The sequence below is a fragment of the Hippocampus zosterae genome, chromosome 2 (genome assembly GCF_025434085.1).
Source record: "Hippocampus zosterae strain Florida chromosome 2, ASM2543408v3, whole genome shotgun sequence".
Taxonomy (NCBI): domain Eukaryota; kingdom Metazoa; phylum Chordata; class Actinopteri; order Syngnathiformes; family Syngnathidae; genus Hippocampus; species Hippocampus zosterae.
The window spans coordinates 2,377,129-2,401,335 of NC_067452.1; the positions used below are offsets into that span (position 1 = coordinate 2,377,129).

Here is a 24,207-nt window from a genome sequence, read left to right on the forward strand (position 1 = left end):
GTGGATTCCATTACGGTGCCCTGACGTCCAAAAGTGCTGGAAAAGGGGGTACAGTGGTGGTGGCGAGCCAACCAAAGAACACACAATATATTACATTTGATACATTTTAATTTATTTTATTTGTGTTGGTGATGTTTAGAAGAATTTATTTTGTACGACAGGAGCTGACAAGAACATTTTGTGTTTAGTTATTTCATTCAGATTGAAAGAAAAAAAAGAACTCACACCGGTGTTGAGAAAGGTGATCACCAATTATTTTGTTTGAGGGAAAGGTCAACTAATAGGTTGAGACTAAATTGTATTTATTTACTTTCTTTTTTCCACTGTGGTTGTTGTGATAATTTTGTTGTCCTGTGTCTGTTGATATAAAAGTTAATTGTTTTTTCAACTGTTGTCTTGTTTCTTTGCCCATGCCACCCCCTCAATAGTGACATCATTGGCTCCAGTGAATCGAACCTAGTGTCCCCTTACTGGTCCAAGTCGAAACCCGTTGTCTTCCCATAGTGTTTTATCATCTCCAGCAATTATAAAACAAACGTAGCCCTTGTTACAAAAGCTATCCGGACCTTTTCCCCTGAAAGTACGCATGGAAGCTAGTGCCCTCACCATCACCCCCTCCTTCTCGGCCATGGAATGATAAACCGGGACTGTCTCCATGAGCAGACCTTGACGAAGCAGCTGTGGCCTGTCCTTATCATCACCGCCTTCATTGTTCCTGGTTTTTCCCTGTGACGTGACCTGATTTGCTGTGCGCTGAATGGACTGGCAGCATGCCGGTTGCCCCCCCCCCCCATCCATCCGCCCCCTCATTACAAGTTATGTCTTGTGACTTGCTGTAACTGTCATATGCTTTTGACGTACAGGGTATTTTTTTCCTAAACTTAAATTATCCTAGTGTTTACTTTCTCAACTAAGATCTCGGGGAGCTGTACATACAGCGAGGCCCTTCGCACTGTATCCCATGTTCGTCATTGTTTTTCATGTTTCTTGTGCCGGGTGTGCCTGTTAAGTCCAAATTACCCCATGGGGATAAAGTTTTCTGAATCGGAAAAATAGAAAACTAAAAAGGAAACTAATTCCCTGCCATATTTAAGATTTGTTCATTACTTGTATTCACAAAATGTGAAATGATAAAAAGCTGTTGATTTTTACCTCATACAGTGATAGTGAAGTCCCAAACGGTTTACTATTTTTGGGTTGTTAATGCATTTTATCCTATAAAGTGAAAGTCAATCATATAATCACCCACCCCTATTTATCCCTTTGGAAGGTAATCCATGAGGGTAGGGAGGGGGTTGGTCTGACTCTGTGTGGCCCGGTACCAAATGGTGTGGACCCCTGATTAAAATTACAGTGCTGATGTTTAGTATATTCAAAGATGCGACAAGCAATTGGGGGCAGCCGTGATATTTTTTGATGTACAGATTAAAGTAGTGTCATAAATTTGGTGACAGTTGGTAGTTCTGTAGTTTGTCATTCTAACAAGCAATGTGCAGGGAACATTTTGAAGATTCATGTTGCATGTGGATGAGCAGGAGATGTCCAGTATGTTAAGTATGCATGTAGGGAATATGCGCGGGAGGAAACATGAAAGGTGAGTCTAGTTGTAAATCAATGTCCCTTCGCAAACTTTTATTTTGAAAAGCTTCTTAAAACAAAGGTAGTCACCAGGAAGCTGATTGGATTTTTTAAAACATTTTGAAACACAAATACTCAAGTTGTCTTGTTGAAAAACAATCCTTCGTGTACGGTAGTCTCGTGAAGGCCCTAAAGAGAGAGAGGATAGTAGATCAAAGCAATTGACACTAATTGCAGCTCATATTCACACAGATGGAGTCTATTCAGGCTGGCTGGGTACACACATATAAACAATCAAGCTCTTGTGCAGATTTTGCCCCTTCTCGATTAAGATCATCCGTATGTCTGAGGTCTGTTCACAGTGGATATGTCCCAACAAATGGGTCCAAAATGAGTCGGGGTGGGCAGTGTTCAATAATAAGTGTTCAAAATTTACAACCAAAAATCTTTATGGGGGCAGAGACATCTCATGATACGAAGGAATGTAGCACCCCACACACAATACCACCAAAATGAAATTTACGATTTTTATCTTATAAGTACGGTCTGCCGTAGATAAAAACATCTTCAAGATTTGAAGTCTTTTGTGTACCAGGCCTAAATTCCAAACATGAAAATAATGGGCCGTGATGTGAGTGCACACTGTTTTCTTAGATCAGAGAGCATATCAAATTAATTGACTTACCCATCATCCTATCTATCTACCCATATCTCAGGAGAGAGCAGCGTGCTGGTTGGGTGGAGCCTCACAATGCCCCTCCCCCAGCAGGACATAGAGCTCAGACAGACGCTGCTGCATCTTGGGGATTCCTGACAGTTGGCTTTCCAGACGCCGCTTCTCTTCCTGGGTGATGGGCAGAACTTGTTATGATAATAACAACAAAGTCACCAAAGATAAACTCCCCTGCACCAAGCGCAAACTTGTGGCCGTTACTTCCTGCTTATGACCATCGGCAAAAAGCTGATACTGTTTGAAGAGGAAGCAAACACTGACCTGCAGAGACAAACGAGTGGTTGCGTCCAGACGCTCAAAGCGCCAGCCGCCTTCGCCATCAAACTGCAGAATGTGAGAGTGGTACTTCCTATTGGAGGGAGAGGAAGTGTTACCACGTGGCCTCAACCAGCTGCCTGGAGATCTGCTGCTCCCCGATGGCTGGAATCTACATTGGTTCTCTTTGTGAGCGCTTTTATTCTGACCAGAGGGAGGGTCTATGGGTGATTGAGAGCAGGGATATCCCAGCCTCCTTTGCAGCCTGGAAGATGCTGCCTTCCACGTCGATACTCACGGCGCTGGTGCACTCATCCAGCAGAGCGTAGCTGGGCCTAGGTGACATGTGTGACCGTTGAGTCATGTGACCTCATCCACAGCTTTTTTGTGTTTAGGGGCTCACTTGTGGTAGAACATGCGAGCCATTCCCATACGCTGCTTCTCTCCTCCTGACAGGACGTCCTTCCAGTCGTTGACTGACTCCCAACCTGGCACAAACAAATGCAGCGAGTCACTGGTTTGCCCCACATGTGAACATGTATATAAGGGCTGGACAATTAAACAATTAAAGTAAAATTTCAAAGAGCCAATTGTGCAATTTCGGAAGAATAAAAACTTTCATTGTGGTCGGTCAGTCGGCTTTATTTTTTTATATGTTCAGTACGTCTACTACATGCATATATTTATATCGTATCTAGATATGTTCAGTGATTAAAAAGTGCAGTCCACATCTTGCCATATAATTGTTTCATCATACAGAAAAAGTAGAAGAGATTAAGCCATCTTGCATTATTTTTTCAATCTGATTCATGACTGACTTATGTTTTACTGCACACTTGTTTGGTAGAAATTAGTGAAGCCGTCATAATGAATGCTTAAAAAGACTGAGTCAAATGAAGTATGGTCGATGAATGCTTTCATTTTAATTGACATCAATATTTCATATTAATCCAGCATTAATTGAGTCTAGTTAAGTATAAGCCCAACCTATAAATCCAAAACATTGACACCTATATAGTACATTTCTGTCCATAACTATTGGCATCCCTGGTTAAGATGTGTTCTTTAGCTTTGAATACATGTAGTTATTTTCTAAATAATATTGGACTGAAACAAACTGGAGATAATTCCAACCTTTAATTCAAGTGCATTTATATACATGTATACATAAAGAAATAATTATTTTAAATCAATTTGTGCAACTTCGTTTTGCCAACAAAACAGCACCTAATCTTCTCCTATGTTTCATAAGGTAGGAGAAAACTGAAGGAGGGATCTTTGACAATTTGCACAATTTCCCGAATTCAGGGAGTCCTTTCCTCAAGAGTCCCGATCCAGCCTGTTTTAAATGTTTCCCTCCTCCAACGCACCTTATTCAAATGCTCAGCTCACGTGCAAGCTTTGATTACTCTCCTGGTCATTTGAATCAGGTGTCTAGAAGGAGGACAACATGTAAAAATAGGCTGTATGGCGGCTCTCAAGGACTGAATTTGAGCAGCCCCGCACAAAATCATCCCGCAAGCTGCGTCCTGTTCTATGCACCCTCCTCTGGAGCTCATTCCCCAGGTTTTCAATGGGGTTGAGGTCTGGTTATTAAGAAGGCCATGGCGGGAGCGTGAATCTGTGTCTGGTAAACTATTTGGTTTATTAAGTTATTAAAGACAGACGAAATTCAGTGTGCCAAAATATTTTCTTTGCCTCAAGAACCTGTAATTAATATAGATGATGAATGACATTTAAATGTTACGGAACTTTACAATTTAACATTTTGTTGTTGTTAAATCAGTATTTTTAAAGGGGTTTTTTTTTTGGTCACATCTGCAAAAACATAACTGATTGAAAATACCATTATTAATATAGATTAATAAATTGGTAACAGATTAGTAATAAAGGAAGAAAGCAATTACCGTACCTTATTTATTTCAGTTTTACAGCTGAAAACTAACCTTACAAACTTAGTGAATCATCTGTAAACTATTGTTATGGTTGTTTATGTCTTGTGACCTGCTGTAACTGTCATATGCTTGTTCAGGATGTTTTTTTACCTAACTCAAATTATCCTCAAAATGAGGATAGTTCGAGCGTGGGTTTTTTCCTCCCCCTCTCCCTCCCTTGAGGTTTCTTTCTGACTTCCGGGTTGAGTGAATGCTGGCGCGTTTAGCTGCCGCTGCTCAACCCGTATTGTGTTTTATTGTTTTTGTTATTGTAAAGTGTCCTTGGGTTTATTGAAAGGCGCTTATAAATAAAATACAATATTATTATTTCTACAATTTTCAGTATGAGTATGCTCCTGAAAAAAAAAAAGATACACACAATATTAATCAGCGATGCCAATAATTAGGGAAGAGATAATACCGATTGCTTGTGGTTGTTAAATAATACACTAGAAAATGACTTTGAAAACATAATTGCACGGTTAAGGGTTTTTCAAAAATTAGATACTGTACTGGTAAATACTTCAGCGCTAGCGCGCGCACACACACACACGCACACACACACACCTTCCTCCCTCTCCAAGATGTAGAGAAGGTGCACGGTGCAAAGGATCTCCTTCAGACACGAGTCTGTCATTCCTTTGTTGGCCATTTGCTCCACAGAGTCTGGATAGATCAACTGATCCCTCAGCGTTCCCTCGGACATGTAGGGCCTGCAAGGCACATCCAGTCCTGCTTATTGTCTAATAATAGCCACAATAATGATCGCAAAGACAGCAGTAGTAGAGTAGAACCTCAATGGAATTGGGAATTGTTTGAACGCAATTCATACGAGTGTCAAGTTTTGAGTAAAGCTATGGGTAGTTTGTGACGGGAGGGTAACGTTGTATTAGCGGCTACCAGCTCTAGCTCCGCCATACGTAGCCCACTTTTTCTTTGTAAATGCTATTCAGGATAAATCGGTCCTTTAGTGAGGATGTTCCAAACAGTAAACACGTGAGGATGTTCCAAACAGTGAATACTGGTCACCACTTCCTGCTTTCTTTCGTGCGGGCTTGCATTCATACTGGCTGCATTTGGAGGACACATCACCAAAAGTTCTGCCGCCTCCTGTTTGTTGACAACAACTGCATGAGACAAATTGTGACAATTTACCTACTTGTTACGCTCAGGGCTCAAAAAAGGAAAAATAAAACTGATTGTTGGTCACCCACTCCACACCCTCCAGAAGCTTATTCCTTTCCAATGAAGCTGCTCCCAGCGGCAGAAGTTTGCATTGGATTCCAATTTTTTTTTTGTAATAGTAATGGAATACGGTTTCTTCTTTTCTACATGCTGAATAGGTAGTGTCGGCACAGTGAAACTCCCCTACAACGAAATCATGTTTGCAGCAAGAAATTTGTCACAACAGGGGGTTTTTCACTGTAGCAAATTTGATCTCAGATGTAAGCACACACACACGCACACACACACACACACACACACACACACACACACACACACACACACACACACACACACACACATACTCTATTTATATACCAATAGTGCATAAGTATGAGCACACACTTATTTGACACGTGATATTGTCAGTGTAGAAAGAACAAAAGGGAAAGAAATTGCGATATTTACGATCAGCATTCACTTTCACTTACCGGTACATCAATTTCTTGGATCATGTCTTTTATTTTGCTTGCGCCGTCTTTCATTTTGATCACTTTTACCCTCTCTTCCAGCATCAGAGCTCTTCTTGTCTGAGTTGCTTGACATCCAAAGGTCCGTTTTGTAGCTATTCTAGCAATGCAACGTCCTTGCTCGTCTGAATCTAACAAGAACAAATACCTCCTGGACCCGTGGCTTTTCTTTCCACCATCTCACTGTCTCTAACTCGACCTCCCCTCGATCGCCACCCAAGACAGCGTTGCTCAGCTGATGTCACGCAATGAACTTTTAAGCCAGCCATGGGATGCTTCGTAGTCCTCGATGGCCATAGTTAGCTCTAAAAGGCTAGAAACTTTACGCAAACTGGAGCGCTTCTCTCTAATTAGCGCTACAGTTAGCGTAAGGTTTTTAGCATGATAACAAATAAAGCATTCGAGGAAACATTTGTTTATTTGAATGTCCGACGAGCCATAAGCAATTTACTCTGAGCAGCTAATCGGATGCATTCCACTCTATCTTCTACGGATCTAGCTTCAGTATCTACACACATAGACAGTGAAGTCCCTCTTGGCCAATTGGAGGCCAGGATGATGCTCTGTAAGCCAATGGCAGAGCAGCTATGAATATGTTGCATTCAGGAAACTCGCAGCTGTGACCGAAATAAACATTGTTCACTATGTAAACCAGTGTGGTGGTTGCTGTTGCCGTTTCTGAACGAAGCAGTAAAGGTCGCTGTTGGATTAGACTTCGTTGTAGTGAATGTCTTCGCGAGGCTGGAGCAGAGGAAATGATTTCGTATAATGCAACAGATGGGGGGGGGGGGGGGTTGTCGTATGGGGGGCAGGAGAATGGGAATGGTGTTAATGCATAAAGATTTTTTCAGAATAGGGGGTATTTTACCCATGTACGTTTCATTGTAGAGGAGTTTCACTGTACTTGTATTTCGTTACTCCACAAGCCTGCCGGCGCCCATCTTATACGGCTTTTCTGCTTGGCTCTCGACGAAGGCGGACGCTTTCTGCACAGCTCTCCTGCCCTCCCACCTTTTTTTTCCCTGCTCGCCACTTAGTCTTTGTACTCGTCTAGTCTTTGTCTAGCTTTTTCCTAGCCTCCTACCGTATTTTCATCCGAAGAACTAACCATGGAATTAGTTGGCTGGTCTCTCGATTTAATCGACAAAATATTTTCGACGGAAAGAGCGGGCAGTGGGGGGCCGGCTTGCCCTCCGGGGACACTTGCTGCCGGATATGCCCTTGATCCATGGAGAAAGTGGGGACCGGTGTGCCTTACAGTACTGTCCGTGGAGGATGTGGAAGACATCTACATCATTGGCCTTTTGATAACAGGTATGCTGCTGTTTGGTGTTGGCAGCGGCTCTACTGGAAGTGAACAAGCTGCCGGTCACTCTGGATGGCTTGGCGCGAATGTCCAACACTCAGACTCAAGCGGTGCCTGAGCTCAGCTGCAATATTGTTGCGACTTTTGCGACTTTGCGGTTTTTGGAGCGACTCCGTGCGATTGAAAATACCATGGAGACGTTGGAATTTATGCTGCGAAAGAATTTTTCGGATCTGAATGATTGGCGCCAGTGAGAGATACAGACCAAGGACTTAAGGCTGTCTGGAAGTGTTAGCGGCCGTCTTTCCAAAAGAAAAACAACGCGATCTGGCCTTTCCCCTGGATGGAAATACACATGGAGTCTAGGGCCCCCACCACCACCCCCCCTCCTTCTCGGCCATGGACTGATAAGCTGGGACTGTCTTCATGACGAGCAGACCTCGACGAAGAAGCTATGACCTATACACGCATACACATACACGACTGGACAAGCACACGCGCATAAACATCCTTGTTATCACCATCTTCATCGCTCCGATTCGTTATCCCCCGTGACGTGGTTCGATAATGCGTAGCGCAACGGCGAACCGTGCTGCTGGTCATTGTTCGGCCATGTCGCGGTTGTTGCTGGACAGTCCCGAGGCGCTACGAGTTATCCTCCTGGCAAATGACACTGGAGACTATGTCAAGATGGCGCCCGAGTAGGCAGCCGTCGGCAAGTGCTCTCATGAGCCTTGCTGTTTTTGTTGTTTTTGTGTTTGTTTTGTCACTTTGTGTTTGTTGTTACGCCGTGTGGACCTGATGTGGACTTGTTCAGCATTTTTTGGCCACGACATTCATCAGGGAGGAGACTCTGTGCTTGGTGGTTGCGCCTTCTTGGCAGCATGGGTATACCAGCACTGTTTTTGACTGGGAGGAATGTTGGCGCCATTTGACTGTCGTTGCTGGACAGTCCGGGGGCGCTTGTGTCTTGCGCCTGTAATGGGCAGCATTTTTCAAACCCCCGCTTTGTTCAGCGGAGAGATTGGCGCTGTTGAACGGTCTGCAGCTGGATGGATATAAGGCTTGAGGAGCCGACGATGAGAAGTAAGGAGCGCTAGCGCGGAGAGCCGATGCGGATTTGGAACTGGGACTCGCGACTTGGAGTTTGAGGCGGATTACGTGGGACACGCGGATTACGTGGGAACTAATCTTTTTTCGTCAATGGACGCTACAGCTTTGTGTTTGCTTTCAAAACTTAGTTTGTAGCAGGCGTGTACACATTTTCAGCATGATGTCTCTGACCCATTGGTGAAAGGACACTTTGATCCTCTCCTCTTTCATCTATAACTGCTCCAGACAACAAAGTGTATCCAGAAAAGTGGTGAAGATTGCACGACTGTCCTGTGTGTTGTGTTATTTTTGTTATTTTGACTTCAAAATGGCACCGCGAGAGTGGCTGCCTTTCCAGCAGCTCCTATATTTTGTTGTTCTTCTTCTTCCTTTCATAACTTTGCTGCTGTGAATTGGGAATTTCTCCATTGCGAGACTAATAAAGGTTTTCTTATCTTCTTATTTGCGATCTCCAGCAGTTTTTCTACTAATTTTTTTGGTCCCTTTTTTTTTTAGCGTAATCGGTCACGTGATGCAGAAGCGTGGTTTGACGCGTGTCAAGCGTGACAGACGGATGGAACGGAGAATCCGGTAATTTTTCTAAATAAAACATCTTTCTATGCGACAAGTTCTTTCTGTGAGGCCCGGGACCAAATGCCCTGCGGACCGGCGGTTGGGGACCGCTGTTTTACAAAACATTTCATGAAGCCCCTTGGATTTCCAAATGTGCAATTTAATTTAATCAATCACATATATGCATTGCAACTAATCCCACTGATTGTACAAAGGCACAAAACTTTAACAAGTAATTGGTATTAAACGAGATTTAGAAAGAAAGGAATTTTTCAACCATTTATACACGTGCATATAAAATCTAAATTTAATCCCTGCCTACACTTTGCAAACTAAGGAGAGTGCTATTAAATGTGTAAAAGAATGTATTCACATGTCCTTTATAGCGTCTGCTGTGTTGGGTCTCGATGACAGACTGAGACTGTTGTCTTCTACTCTGATCAAAACAGTGTGTCCCCGAGAGGAATCTCCATGAATTGCACCTTATTAAAAATATTCATTCCGTGTCTTTTATTCATTTTTTCATTTATCCCGCGGGCCTGATGGAACCTCCTCCTAGGGGGCTGGTTCCGGCCCGTGGGCCATGCATTTGACACCACTGCTCTATGATGAAAATGCCAACGTGTGCAATTTATTTTGTAATTTCCTCGCTTAATTTTCTGTTTTGATGCATTATTTTCAATTTTCATTGTTTCATTGAAGGAATAGTTAAATTACGTTTTTTTTGAGGCGGTCATAAACGCCTCTCGAGTCGAATGGAAGAAGAGAATGCACGGAGACAGACAAAGACATACCTGTATTTGTTGAGCCTGTGAAAACCATTAATAAAGTGTGTTTTAAGAAAACACCACAGCTCTCCTTTTTTCAGAGCTGCAACAAAAACTTATTTAATAACGCAGTGACACAGTACACTGAACCAACAGCAAATTATAACACTGCAAGCATGTCTCCAGCAAGGAGCCATCTTGGGGTCGACGTATGACCGTAATGACGTAAAGGCGCACCGGATTTTAAGGCGCACGATGACCTTATAAGAAAATAGAAGACTTTTTGGCGCGCCGCATAGTGCAGAAAATACGGTACCTCTGACAGTCACATTTATAGTACTGAGATAATATAAATGGTCAATCCAAACAGTAAAGTTCATTGTTTGAGAGGCTCCCATGACGCCATACAGGGACCCCAACATAAAAGAGGAACCAGGACCAGTGTATTCAGCGAAAAAAATTACAGAAGTTGTCAATAATAATGGCTACGGAGGATGGTTGCCCACTGGCTTAGCTGCGAAGGGTCTATTGATATTCCAATCATATATAAATTCGTGTTTCGAAAGAGCCCTCACGCACACTGCACTTGCTCACTCCATTGAAAAGGCCCGCATAACATTGTGCTTATATTTGAAAGTGCCGATGGTGCAGCCGACCAGGAAGTTAAAAGTGAGGTTAGTCCCAATGGTTGAGACTTGAATTAGACCGCACCTCAACAAAAAGTATCTTTCATTTTTGCAAAAGAAAGTGCTGTCTTTGATGATTTTAAGAATAGGGAAAAAACAAGAAGCATCTTTCATTGGTGAAAAATGCATTGCATTTATCAAGACTTTCTCCATTGTTCTCATCCTGTAACCTTGTGAATGAGTTTGCCGAAATAGCAGCACTCTTCTAGCTCAAGCCCCTCACCCCCCTTTTCGTCGCCACACACAACCCACCGCTAAGAATCGCTTTCTGACATCACAGAACTGCCGCTCCTGAATATATATATATATTTTTTTTTAATTCACGGCAGACACCCTAATTTCTGCATATAGCCACCCGGCAGCTCTTCATTTCGTGCCCCCTATGCCTCACCAAAAAAAATTTGCTGTACCCAGCTAAGTTCATTGTGAAAAGGGCTTCAGCAGCCGTGAATATTTAAGATCAACAAATCCAACAATTGTGCAAGTACCGGTAATCCATCAAAAATGCCGCGTTCCCTCTCGTTGTCAGAGTCACTCTCATTGCCATGTGGCTCCACAGAAATGATGCCGGCTTTGCCAAAAACTCAACAGTGCAAGCAGACACGTTCGTCCAAGCAGCCACAATCCATTCGCAAGTTGTGGCGTAACTCGCCCAGCGCTGCCTCTCACTCTTTGTAAAGTTGTGTTTGCCATCGATCATCCATTGTTCCCATGGATGATCGACTTGAACGCCTTTACTTTACTTTGAACGCCATGTCGCAACTTTACTATGAACGCCCGGTTGATGCCGATGTCAAGCGAGCGGTGGGAGTTCTTTAGTCAAGCCTCCGGGAATAACTGCAAGCTCACAGTTCACTTGCTTGACTTGGTTTTTCACCGCTGCTGTGAGATGGGCACGCATGCCAAAAGCATAACCGATGGCTTGAAGTTTGAACTGAGCTTCGTAGGCGTGTCTCTTTGTAGAATTTCTTTTCGGGGGTTCTTAGAAACCAAAACCGAAATTGTTTTGCATCAATGCACATAGCCACACTCTTACAGGTGTTAGTACCTGCTTGCGGCGTCCCTTTAGCGTTCACTTACACGCCCACCCTTCACTCATTGGCGGACTTCTCCCCCGCATGCCTGTCCTCTCTCACATCTGCCTTCTCTCTCTCTCTCTCTCTCTCTCCATATATGTATATATACACGCCCACCCTTCACTGATTGGCCGACTTCTTTGCCGCATGCCTGTCCTCAGTCACTTCCGCCTTTTAAGATAAGATATCCTTTATTCGTCCCACACTGGGGAAATTTACAATTTTACATATTTTCTCTATATAAACAGCGTGTCGGCTGTCAGTCAGGTTTTGGAACTCAGCACATACACAAGACACTCTGCATCAAAAGGCGTCCTGTCCATTTTGGAGAAAATTTAAGACTTTTAATGGCGCCTTATAGTCGTGAAAATACGGTAATCCCAAATCCTACCTACAACCTTTATTTTCGACCACCAGGGGGAATATCACTGTTTTGTTTTTGTAAATCTCCAAAATATTTACAAAATAAATAAATAATAAAAGAGAACACCAGGTCCATAAAATGTGCTAAGGCTAACATATCAAAAACAGTAAGAACAACTTTCTGAGCAATACAAATAATGAACACGGAACTTGCTTCAGATAATAAATAAAACAGACCCTAAAAGCAGAGTGCTGTAAGTTAGCACATTCAAAAATAAGACTGTTCATCATGAGAAAATGCTGAAATAATGCTGAAATAAACATCAACCAGGGCGGCCCGGTAGTCCATTGGTTCGATTCCAGCTCCGGCCTCCCTGTGTGGAGTTTGCATGTTCTCCCCGGGCCTGCGTGGGTTTTCTCCGGGTGCTCCGGTTTCCTCCCACATTCCAAAATTATGCATGGCAGGCTGATTGAACACTCTAAATTGTGAGGTGTGAGTGTGAGTGCGAATGGTTGTTCGTTTCTGTGTGCCCTGCGATTGGCTGGCAACCGATTCAGGGTGTCCCCCGCCTACTGCCCGGAGACAGCTGGGATAGGCTCCAGCACCCCCCACGACCCTAGTGAGGATCAAGCGGTTAGGAAGATGAATGAATGACTGAATAAACATCAACCACTTCTAATAGGCTACAGAGGACACAGCAGCTATGCTGACTTCATGCTTCGTACGCGGGGTGTTGATGAGTTGAGTTGTTTTGACCAGCGCTTTATGTTACATTTCTGTCGGTGCGATTACTTGCATTAGAAACATATTTTTGTTACGGAGACCTTGTTTACATCTACGTTTTGGGATCCAGACTTAACTCCGCTTGTCCGAGACATGACATCACCGCTGCTTACTTAGCCCGCCCAACTCCTATGGGAGCCAATCAGCTGATGCTAAATATGCCTCAACATAATGGCAGCCAATCAATGTGCGCTTCAGGCTGTGCCTGATAGTTGTTTCCCCACCCTCAACAACACGAACACAGGAAGCCAACAAATAAAAAGGATATCAGAAAAAGGCAACCCACCTACAGAAACAATAAAATTAAAGATTCAAATCTAGATTAACGTGATTAAAAACATTCCGCGCTAAATAGGAATGTAATTAATTAATGGCAATTAACGAGATAATTTGAGACCCCTATGTGCAATGTGTATGGTCAGAATGTCACCGCAAAGTAAATATATCATTTTTTAAAAGTTTAATTATTCTTTTAAGCATTAATACTAATCCGTTCAATACAATGCCCTGATTTTGGTGAGCTCAGTACACAGTCATAGCCATAAAGCAATTGTACTACGAATAATAAATAATTACTAATAATTGTATATATATTATAACATTGCATTTCTATCTTTTGCAAATTCCCTGTTGAATCCAGGTACTGACTTGTTAAGAAGGGAAGCAAAATTAAATAAATTTTTTTTTTCTCTGAGCGGTTCAGAAAATGGATGCACTATTGCACAATAAATCCAGCGAGAGCCTCCATTACAAGCTGTTTACAGAGACTGTACGTAGCGGAGAAGGCTGAGGTACACCAAGTGGGAGAAGACACTGATTCGGGAGAGAAATAAAAGACCAACTTGATGAGCCTCTGGTGAATAAAGAGCAGGTAGCCTGTCGAATACGATGTATGCCACTGACGCGCTTGTTACTTGTTTGGAACAATTATGTGTGGAAGGTTACAGTGTTCCGTGTCCATATAAATAAAGCGGGTGGAGCTTCTCTGTGTTCGTCTGACAGTGACGGTGCACTGAGGCACGCCGAGAGTTCAGCGGCGCAGTGGTAGCGACCTCGCGAACACTGAAAATAAAACGTCTCCAGTGTTGTCATCGCACCAAGTGTAGTCATCCGAAATGATGTCTACACAAAACCGTAGAGGGACGTCCGCGCAAGATGGACCAACAGAATCAACATAGCCTGACTGCTGTGTTCAAAGCAAACTTGAGAAAAACGAAGTCTGCAACCATGGATTAAATCCACTGTAGGCTGAGTACTAGTTTACCTTAGATGTTTACTTTATAATGTTACATTGCTCTGTTTTGATTCCATAAAAAGAGCTGTTAAAGCAGCTGTTGTGTGACAAAATATATTTTCACTGTTGTTAATGCACAGTAATATTGTGTGAGAGATTATGTGTGAATAACTGCTCCAAGTGAAAAATGTTCATGTAAAATTGAAAATCGAAATTTTTATTTCAGTAAACATTTGCATTTGGCACATAGAAAACTGATTCATGATTCCATGTTGATGAGAGCATTAAAATGGGGAAAAAGAGGACAAAAAACTATCAAAGGAAATTCAGAAACGATAAAAAATGTGTGAGTAATCACAATTTTTAGTGAATTTGAGTAAATTATGACAGTTGCATTTTTAATGAGATTAAATATTTTAATCATTTGACAGCTCTAAAATTAACTATTACTGTAAAACAAAACTACGAAAATTGAAAATAATGCATCAAAAGAGAAAATCAAGCGAGGAAATAACAAAATAAATTCTGTAGTGGGGATATAGAATTTATTTTGTGATTTCCTCACTTGATTATCTTCATGGTTTAATTGAAGTAATCATCAATTTACGTTTTTCGGCGGTGGCCATGAACACCTCTCGAGTGGAACGGAAGAAGGCACGGAGATGGACAAAGACGTACAGTACCTGTATTTGTTGACACTGTGAAAACCATTAACAAAGTCTGTGTTTAAAAAAATAAAACCACGGTTCTCCTTTTTTCAACAAATACTTCTTCCGTTCAACTCGAGAGGCGTTCATGACCGCCTCCGAAAAGCACCACGACTACTACGATCAAGATGTCAGTGGTAGTTATTTATTCCTTTGTTATGTATTCACAAATGACAAAATCACAATATAAATTCTGTAGGGGTGGCTATAGAATTTATTTTGTGATATCCTTTCTTGTTTTTCAGCTTTGATGTATTATTTTCAATTTTCGTCGTTTCATTGGAATAATCATTAGTTTACATTTTTCGGAGGCGGTCTTGAACGCCTCTCGAGTTGAACAGAAGAAGGCACGTAGACAGACAAAGATGTACCTGTATTTGTTGAGACTGTTTTAAAAAATTAACACCACAGCTCTGCTTTTTTTGGAGCTGCAACAAAAACTTATTTAATATAGCAGCGACACAGTTCACTGAACCAACCGCAAGTTGTAACATTGGAAGCATGTCTCCAGGAAGGAGCCAACTTGTATTACCGTAATGACCATACAAGAGACGCACTGAATTTTAAGGCGCTCAGTGAGCTTTTAAGAAAATTGAAGACTTTTTGGGGCACCCTATAGTGCGGAAAATACGGTACATTAAAAGAACCAATAGTGATTATAGAGTGATGAGGATGTTGTGTAATTGAATGGTTTGTATCCTCTTCCAAAAGATGTGACTACAACAGGGTTAAGATAAGATAAGATATCCCTTTATTCGTCCCACAATGGGGAAATTTACAATGCAGAGTAATGTTCTTGACATGAGATTAATTATGTGGAAACTCAGACAAATTGTACGGAAAATGAATTTAGGTTGGCAGCTCTGAATATGACTGTTAAAATCTTTGTTGTTACCTGTTTATGTTCACCGCATCAGCACAGCAAAGTTTGGTTTTCCAATGCATTTGGCCACATAAAACGTGTCAAACCATGTTACGATGGTTTGACACGTTTTGGGTTCAATGATATACATAAGCAACATATAAACACTGTTTAGAATGACATATTTACAAGTCATTCTAAACATGAGTTGCAAGCCAGGTGTGCTGGTAGCAGTTTGTATGAACACACACCATCGTCTCTTCATCCTTCTCTTCATTCCAACTTTAAAGTGTTCAGCAAATGTGGGTTTCGGACTTGCGAGAGTCTTGAGAGAGATTTTATAATCAATGTACACCGTCAGGGATGGCCAACCCGTGGCTCGTGAGCCGCATTGAAACAGCCAAAGAGCATTTGGCTCCCGGGCTTTCACATTATGAGCTTCGAAAATGCCTCAGCGTTGGCGCTGCCATTCAAGCAACGGCGCAAAGTACAGCACAACTTACGAAGTCAGCCTATCATCAACCCCGTTACTTGACATATAGGGCAACCATTCAGATAAGAACTGAATTTTTCCTTTCACGTTACCGCTCATGCGTAAACAATGGCGCTAAGTGCTAAGCTTGTCAGCCAATTACCTCTGATTTTAAGGCAGGGCTGCCCAATACGTCGATCGCAATCGACTGGGAACCATCGGACTGGTCGCAAGTCAACAGCAAGGGGTGGGAGGAGAAAATCGGGGCGGGGGGAAGATTTGTGTGTCTGTGTGTTTCAGTTTCGTTCATGTGATTGGGCCATTCTGGCTGTTGCTCATTGTGGCGTGCGTGTATGCATACGCGCGCATGCGCATGGTTGGGCGCTCACGTGCATGCATGCGTGCGCGTGTATACCCTTGCACGTGCGCGATCGGGTTGATCACGGGAGGTTGGTAGCTTCAAAAGTCGATCTTTGGTCAAAAAAGTTTGCGCTGGGTGGCAAGCTGACCTAAGTAGAAAGTAGCAGCTTGCATGCAGACAGTGCCTGTTTCGAGTGGCAACAACGGAATACAAGCCAGATGTGAAGAGCATTGTTCAAGAGAAGGAATGCCATAAGTCCCTGCACTAAGGCGCTAAACAACATGCATAGTAAGAGAAAAACATTCTTATTATGATATTTATTATAATACCATATTATTGTTTGTGGACTTGGTTGACCCGAGAGTTTGTGTGTGTGAGACTGTGCACACAAAATTCATTGGTGTAAATGACTTAGTACTGTTGGAGTCAATTTCTGTCATTATGTTGGTGTGTGACATTTCCAATAAATCTCTCTCTCTCTCTTTCTCTCTCTTTCTTTGTGTATGTGTGTGTGTGTGTGTGTGTGTGTGTTAGAGGTAAGATCGGGACACCCGAGGCCAAACCGATCCGACCCGAATAAAATGTCAATCATTGCTTTGGGTCAGGTCGGGCCGGGCCGGGCTTCTCTCTCGCTGACTTTTTTTCTTTTTTTGTTTCGAGGCCGTGTTTTGGCCACGAGAGACCGGCGTACGCAAAATAACAGAAGTCGCCTCATCACAACACGTACTGTACTAAACTCTTGCAATGACAATTCGAAGAACTCCTTCCAGTCTCTGTCGAGTATCCACCCATCATTGTTCGTCTTTGTCTCTGCTTCTCTCTCTTAAAGTGCCGCGCTAGATTTTTAAGGACGTACTGCTGCTGTGGTTTACGGCCCAATTTTCAAACCGTCAAAATAAACGGAGGGCCTTACATTTTTCCCGTCCACTCTTAAAAAAAATCCGTCAATTATGGAAAATTGTCGGTTAAAGTACCCTCTGCACAAACAAAAATATAAAAGATGTAAATGTTTATACAGTCTTGTTTAACTTAGATTTCGTTACAAAAGACAGGCTTTAATTTGTTATCATAAATCACCCCTCCTCCTTCCGAGTCCTCACAAATAAAATATGAAATCTCGGGTTTGCTTCGGGCTCGGGCCTGCAAATCAAGTTAAGTGATCGGGCTCGGGCTGGGTTGGGTTTAATAGCCTCGGACCGGTTCGGGCTCAATTTTTTTAGGACCGATCTTAGCTCTTGTGTGTGTGTGTGTGTGTGTGTGTGTGTGTGTGTGCGCGTGCGAGCGTGCGTGTGTGTGAAGAAGGGATGGTGTGATGTTTACACATGTGTATGATGTGGCCCTTTGCAGTTACACAGGAAAAGAATTGGCTCTTCGTCTCTGACTGGTTGGCCACCACTGGACACCTTCCTTATTCAGCAGTTAATTTAGAACCAATTTTAAACAGAACCCCTGCTAAAGAGCCATTACATTAGATTAAACATCTTAAATGTGCATTACTATTTTCCTGTCTTTGCATTGTACAAAGAAGCCAAGGCTTCACTGTATTATTAGGAGTAATACGCACACAAGAAGTGCTCGTACGCATACCTCTGCGGTATGTAGAACATCTGTTCTGGTTCTGGTCGTGAAAGAACACCTCCATAAACTGGCCACAGTCCGCTGAGAATCCTGAACAAAGAACTTTTGCCGCATCCGTTAGGTCCCGTGATCAACACATCCATGCCCTCGTCCACCTGACAACCCACAGTCAGCACATCAACACAACTGCTCTCACATGGTATATCACATCATAATCATAGGACTAGACAGTAAAAAAAAATAATAGCAAGTCAGGTCATCTGTGCTATATGCAGAGGTGGGCATTCCGTCAGTAATGACAGATGGTCGGTCAGTGACCCGATGTTCAGACAAATGATGACTGACAACAAACTTTAAAAAAAAGACAGATTAAAGACTGATAGAGATGGATTTTAGTACGTTGTCGTAAACGTCACGAAGCAGAGCGTGTAATGGCAGACCCTCAGTCTGTCAATGACAGACACCATTTCACAAATGACAGAAAGATGTCCCGTATTTTCCGCACAATAAAGCGCTTCAAAGCGATAAGGCGGACCTTCAATGAATGGCCTATTTGAAATCAGTTTTCATATACAGCTATAGGGCACGACGGATTATAAGGCACATAGAATAGAAGCTTCAATATTGGAGGTGATTGTGTTAGGCGTCCACTAGATGGAATACAAGCGGCTTTAATTATTTGGAGCCCTGCTTGCAGGTGCGTTATGGATCCCCTAGATGGAGCTACGCTAAATGGAACAGAATAGAATACAATACAATACATTCATTCATCTTCCGATCCTTACTAGGATCGTGGGGGGTGCTGGAGCCTATCCGAGCTGTCATCGGGCAGTAGGCGGGGGACACCCTGAATCGGTTGCCAGCCAATCACAGGGCACACAGAGACGAACAACCATCCGCGCTCACACTCACACCGAGGGACAATTTAGAGTGTTCAATCAGCCTGCCACGCATGTTTTGGAATGTGGGAGCTGGAAGCTTGGAACCCGATAGCTCTGCACTGTGAAGCCGACGTGCTAACCACTGGACTACCGGGCCGCCCACAATACAATACATCTTCTGAGCCGCTTGATCCTCATTAAGGTCGCAGGGACAATACAATACAGATTTATTTATTTATGTAGAGCCTTCACAACTGCTGCAGCTATAACAAAGCGTTTTACAGAACATTTAAAATACTACGTCCAAGAAATCAGATTATTGATCCATATATAAGGCGCATTATAATGCGGACAATATAGTAATTAATTAAATAAGAGATCAGAAAGCAGCTTTGAGTTCTATAGATTTATTACAGATAATGTTTGTGAGTTTGGATTTGTATTGGTATTTTTGGAAAATGCAGTGCCATATATCCAATTCAAACGTGGCAGTAGAGCACCAGAGGTTGTTTGCCCAATACCAACTGACAGAAAAAGAAGACAAAGATGACAACTACATTTGAGAGAAAGCATAAATTGATTGTTATGTCAACATAGTTTCGATTTCCACAAGGACTAGGAAGCATTTTAATCCACCAGGATTGTACCTTTGGCAACTATGTGACAGAGGATTTTGGTTAAGAGAAGCAAAACTTTAAATTTTATATATATATTAGAGCTGTCAATTTAGCGCGTTTTTATTGGCATTAATTTAAATGAATTTTAACGGGATTAAATTTTTTCTCGCGAGATTAACGCGGCACACGTCACAAGCGGATGTTACGTTGCTCTATAAATACACCAGAAACAAAACAAGCACGCTGCAGAAGTCCACGCCCATTTCTGTTTTGCCAGCCACGGCAGCGTGAGACACCTAAAACGGATACTTAAAGAGTTTATGAATGGAAAGTTTACTTTTAAAAAGTTGCCAGATTGCTCCACTGACAAGACCAAAGTTACCTGTTCTCTCTATGTGTATCATACATGTATACGATGTATGCCACTGACGCGATTGTTACTTGTTTGGAACTATTTTGTGTGGAAGGTTACAGCATTCCGTGTCCATATAAATAGAGCGGGTGGAGCTTCTCTGTGTTTGTCTGACAGTGACAGTGCGCTACTGTGGTAGCGAACTAGCGAAAATCAAACGTCTCCAGTGTTGTCATCGAACCAAGTGTAGTCATCCGAGATGATACACAAAAACCGTAGAGACTTCCGCGCAAGAAGGACCAACACAATCAACATAGCCTGACTGTGTTAGGGGGATTGAAATCCCCCCTCTTTCAGAATGGTTTGCCCCAGCAGCACGGGGGAATTGCTTGCGCTTGTTTGTACGGCCGACAGTTTTGAATACAGCGGCACATAACGAACACCGGTGTCCAGGGTCTCGTTATTCTCCAACAAACATACAGAAACAGACTGCTGTGTTCAAAGCAAACTTGAGAAAAACAAAGTATGCAACCATGGTTTAAATCCACTATAGGCTGAGTACTAGTTTACCTTAGATGTGCACTTTATAATGTTATATTGCTCTGTTTTGATTTCATTAAAAAAAGCTGCTAAAGCAGCTGTTGTGTGACAATATTTTTTTTCACTGTTGTTGATGGACAGTAATATTGTGTGAGAGATTATGTGTGAACAACTGCTCCAAGTGAAACGTGTTCATTGTTTGTATTTACTGAAATTGTTATTTCAATAAATATTTGCATTTGGCACATAGAAAACTGATTCATGATTCCAAGTTGATGAAATGTAAAAGGAAATTCTGAAACGATAAAAAATGTGAGTAATCACGATGATTTTTTTAGTTCATTTGAGTTAATTATGACAGTTGCATTTTTAATTAGATTAAATATTTTAATCGTTTGACAACTCTAATATATATATATATATATATATATACAGTATATATATTAGCATTTTAGGCCTTAAAATGTCAACAGGAAGCCGCCAACACGCTGTACTTAACAATTCAATTGCTTGCAGTGTATGCTGTGTGAAATGTGTGTGTGTGTGTGTGTGTGTGTGTGTGTGTGTGTGTGTGTGTGTGTGTGTGTGTGTGTGTGTTTGTACGGCTATACTTGTGAGGACCACTGTGATTATAAGACCAACGTAGTGAGGACATTTTTGACAAGTGAGGACATTTAGGCCAGTCCTCACAAGTTTTTCATTCTAAAGGCCTCTAGAGGGTTTATATAGGCATCTCTCAAAGTTTCAGAGAGGTCCTCACAAATATACCAAAAATGATTTTTTGTGTGTATTTTCATTTAAATTCAATACACACACTTTTTACTCACTACCGCCACCTATTGATTTCTGAAATATTTTTGTTCCAACAAAACTGAAACTATAGAAAACAGTCTCATGGGCTTATTAGAAAGTAAAACAATGATGTATTTTTTATTATATCTAATATTTGTCTAAGTTTAACTTTTTTAACAAACATCTTGTTATGAAATAGAACTTGTTATGCAAACCCAAATCTGGAATATGGCCTCAGACCCACACGAAATTACACCTTAAATCAAACCACTAAATAAAAAACCTAAAATAATTTAGTGAAGTACACACTTATTCCATTTGTGACATATTGAGGTTTTAGTTGTCATTTCATAGCTCCACATTTGTAATTTGAAGTGCACATTTCTAACATTAAGCAAAGCTCTCTGAGTATTTTTACTGAGTAATGTTTTATATTCTATTGTATACTACTGATGGAACTATTATTTACTATTATATTTAGGGCATCAGTCTCATCTTTTCCATAAGGACACAAGGACAGAGGTGGCAGAATAAATGTGCACTCAATTGTATTAGTGTTACTTTTGAAAAATATGACATGTAAAAAAAAAGAGTCCTTGAATAAGAGTAAATATGTACGTAGTGGGGCAGCCCGGTAGTCCAGTGGTTACCACGTCGGCTTCACAGTGCAGAGGTACCGGGTTCGATTCCAGCTCCAGCCTCCCTGTGTGGAGTTTGCATGTTATCCCGGGCGTGGGTTTTCTCCGGGTGCTCCGGTTCCCTCCCACATTCCAAAAACATGCGTAGCAGGCTGATTGAACACTCTAAATTGTCCCTAGGTGTGAGTGTGAGTGCGAATGGTTGAACGTTTCTGTGTGCCCTGCGATTGGCTGGCAACCGATTCAGGGTGTCCCCCGCCTACTGCCCGAAGACAGCTGGGATAGGCTCCAGCACCCCCGCGACCCTAGTGAGGATCAAGCGGCTCGAAAGATGAATGAATGTACGTAGTGAAAGAATCACAAGTACTGAGTAATTGGTGAGGAACTTCTTATTTATATTTTCAAACTACCACATTAAATAGAAATAGGAAAGTGCAATTAAATTAAAAAAGTTAAAGCTGTAAGCATATTTACGCCCTCAGGCATGTCGGAGTTCTCATTGTAACATACATTCAGTCATTTTCCGATCCGTTTTATCCTCACAAGGGTCACGGGGGGTGCTGGAGCCTATCCCAGCCGTCTTCGGTCAGTAGGCAGGGGACACCCTGAACCGGTTGCCAGCCAATCGCAGGGCACACACTGACAAACAACCATCCGCGCTCACACTCGCCACCGAGGGACAATTTGGATTGTTCAATTAGCCTGCCATGCATGTTTTTGGAATGTGGGATCTGGAGAGAACCCACACAGACCTGGGGAGAACATGCAAACTTCACACAGGGTGGCCGGAGCTGAAATTGAACCTGGTACCTCTGCGCTGTGAGGTCAACACGCGGACCACTAGTTCACCAGGCCGCTCCCCAGAAAATCCATCCATCATCTACCGCTTATACGGGGCCGGGTCGCGGGGGCAACAGCTTTAGCAGGGAAGCCCAGACTTCTCTCTCCCTAGCTACTTCTTCCAGCTCTCTCCGGGGGATCCCGAGCCGTTCCCAGGCAAGCTGGGTGACATAGTCTCTCCAGCGTGTCCTGGGTCTTCCTCTGGGTCTCCTCCCGGTGGAACATGACCGGAACACCTCACCGGTGAGGCGCTCAAGAGGCATCCGAATCAGATGCCCAGGCCACCTCATCTGGCTCCTCTCGATGTGGAGGAGAAGCGGCTCGACTCTGAACCCCTCCCGGATGACTGAGCTTCTCACCTTATCTCTAAGGGATAAAACTCATTTCGGCCGCTTGTATCCGGGATCTCGTTCTTTCGGTCACGACCCATAGCTCGTGACCATAGGTGAGGGTTGGGACGTAGATCGACCGGTAAATTGAGAACTTCGCCCTTTGGCTCAGCTCCTTCTTCACCACGACAGACCGATACAACGTCCGCATCACAGCAGACGCTGCACCGATCCGCCTGTCGATCTCCCGCTCCCTCCTACCCCCACTCGTGAACAAGACCCCAAGATACTTGAACTCCTCCACTTGGGGTAAGATCTCTTCCCCGACCCGGAGGGGGCACTCCACCCTTTTCCGACTGAGGACCATGGTTTCAGATTTGGAGGTGCTGATTCTCATCCCAACCGCTTCACACTCGGCTGCGAAACGCTCCAGTGAGAGTTGGAGAGCCCCGTTTGAAGGAGCCAACAGCACCACATCATCTGCAAAAAGCAGGGATGCAATACTGAGGCCCCCAAAACGGACCCCCTCAACGCTTCGGCTGCGCCTAGAAATTCTGTCCATAAAGGTTATGAACAGAATCAGCGACAAACGGCAGCCTTGGCGGAGTCCTACCCCCACTGGAAACGATTCCGACTTACTGCTGGCAATGCGAACCAAACTCTGACATCGGTGGTATAGTGACCGAACAGCCCGTATCAGGGGGTTCGGTACCCCATACCCACGAAGCACCCCCAACAGAACTCCCCGAGGGACACGGTCAAACGCCTTCTCCAAGTCCACAAAACACATGTAGACTGGTTGGGCGAATTCCCACATACCCTCAAGGACCCTGCTAAGGGTGTAGAGCTGGTCCACTGTTCCACGGCCGGGACGAAAACCACACTGCTCCTCCTCAATTGGCGGCTCGACTTCCTGACGGACCCTCCTCTCCAGCACCCCTGAATAGACCTTACCAGGGAGACTGAGGAGTGTGATCCCTCTATAGTTGGAACACACCCTCCGGTCCCCCTTTTTAAAAAGAGGGACTACCACCCCGGTCTGCTAATCCAGAGGCACTCTCCCTGTTGACCACGCGATGTTGCAGAGGCGTGTCAACCAGGACAGCCCAACAACATCCAGAGCCTTGAGGAACTCCGGGCGGATCTCATCCACCCCTGGGGCC

General features: G+C 43.1%; 1 protein-coding gene across 5 annotated transcripts in view; it reads right to left on the reverse strand.

Annotated features, from left to right (window-relative positions):
- Window positions 1-1,617: 1,617 nt before the first annotated feature.
- Window positions 1,618-24,207, reverse strand: part of abcd1 (ATP-binding cassette, sub-family D (ALD), member 1) — a 56,587-nt gene continuing 33,997 nt past the window's right edge. For 3 of the 5 annotated variants that reach the window (XM_052058744.1, XM_052058745.1, XM_052058743.1), the window contains exons 13-19: window positions 18,065-18,210; window positions 5,068-5,213; window positions 2,970-3,054; window positions 2,776-2,901; window positions 2,573-2,660; window positions 2,264-2,422; window positions 1,618-1,767 (exon numbers count right to left, since the gene is read on the reverse strand). In XM_052058744.1, the coding sequence (XP_051914704.1) occupies window positions 2,291-2,422; window positions 2,573-2,660; window positions 2,776-2,901; window positions 2,970-3,054; window positions 5,068-5,213; window positions 18,065-18,210 (723 nt within the window). In that variant the 3' untranslated portion in view covers window positions 1,618-1,767; window positions 2,264-2,290. Of the gene's footprint in view, window positions 1,768-2,263; window positions 2,423-2,572; window positions 2,902-2,969; window positions 3,055-5,067; window positions 5,214-18,064; window positions 18,211-24,207 lie in introns of those variants that run through there. The other 2 variants (XM_052058747.1, XM_052058746.1) reach the window with 2 other exon arrangements.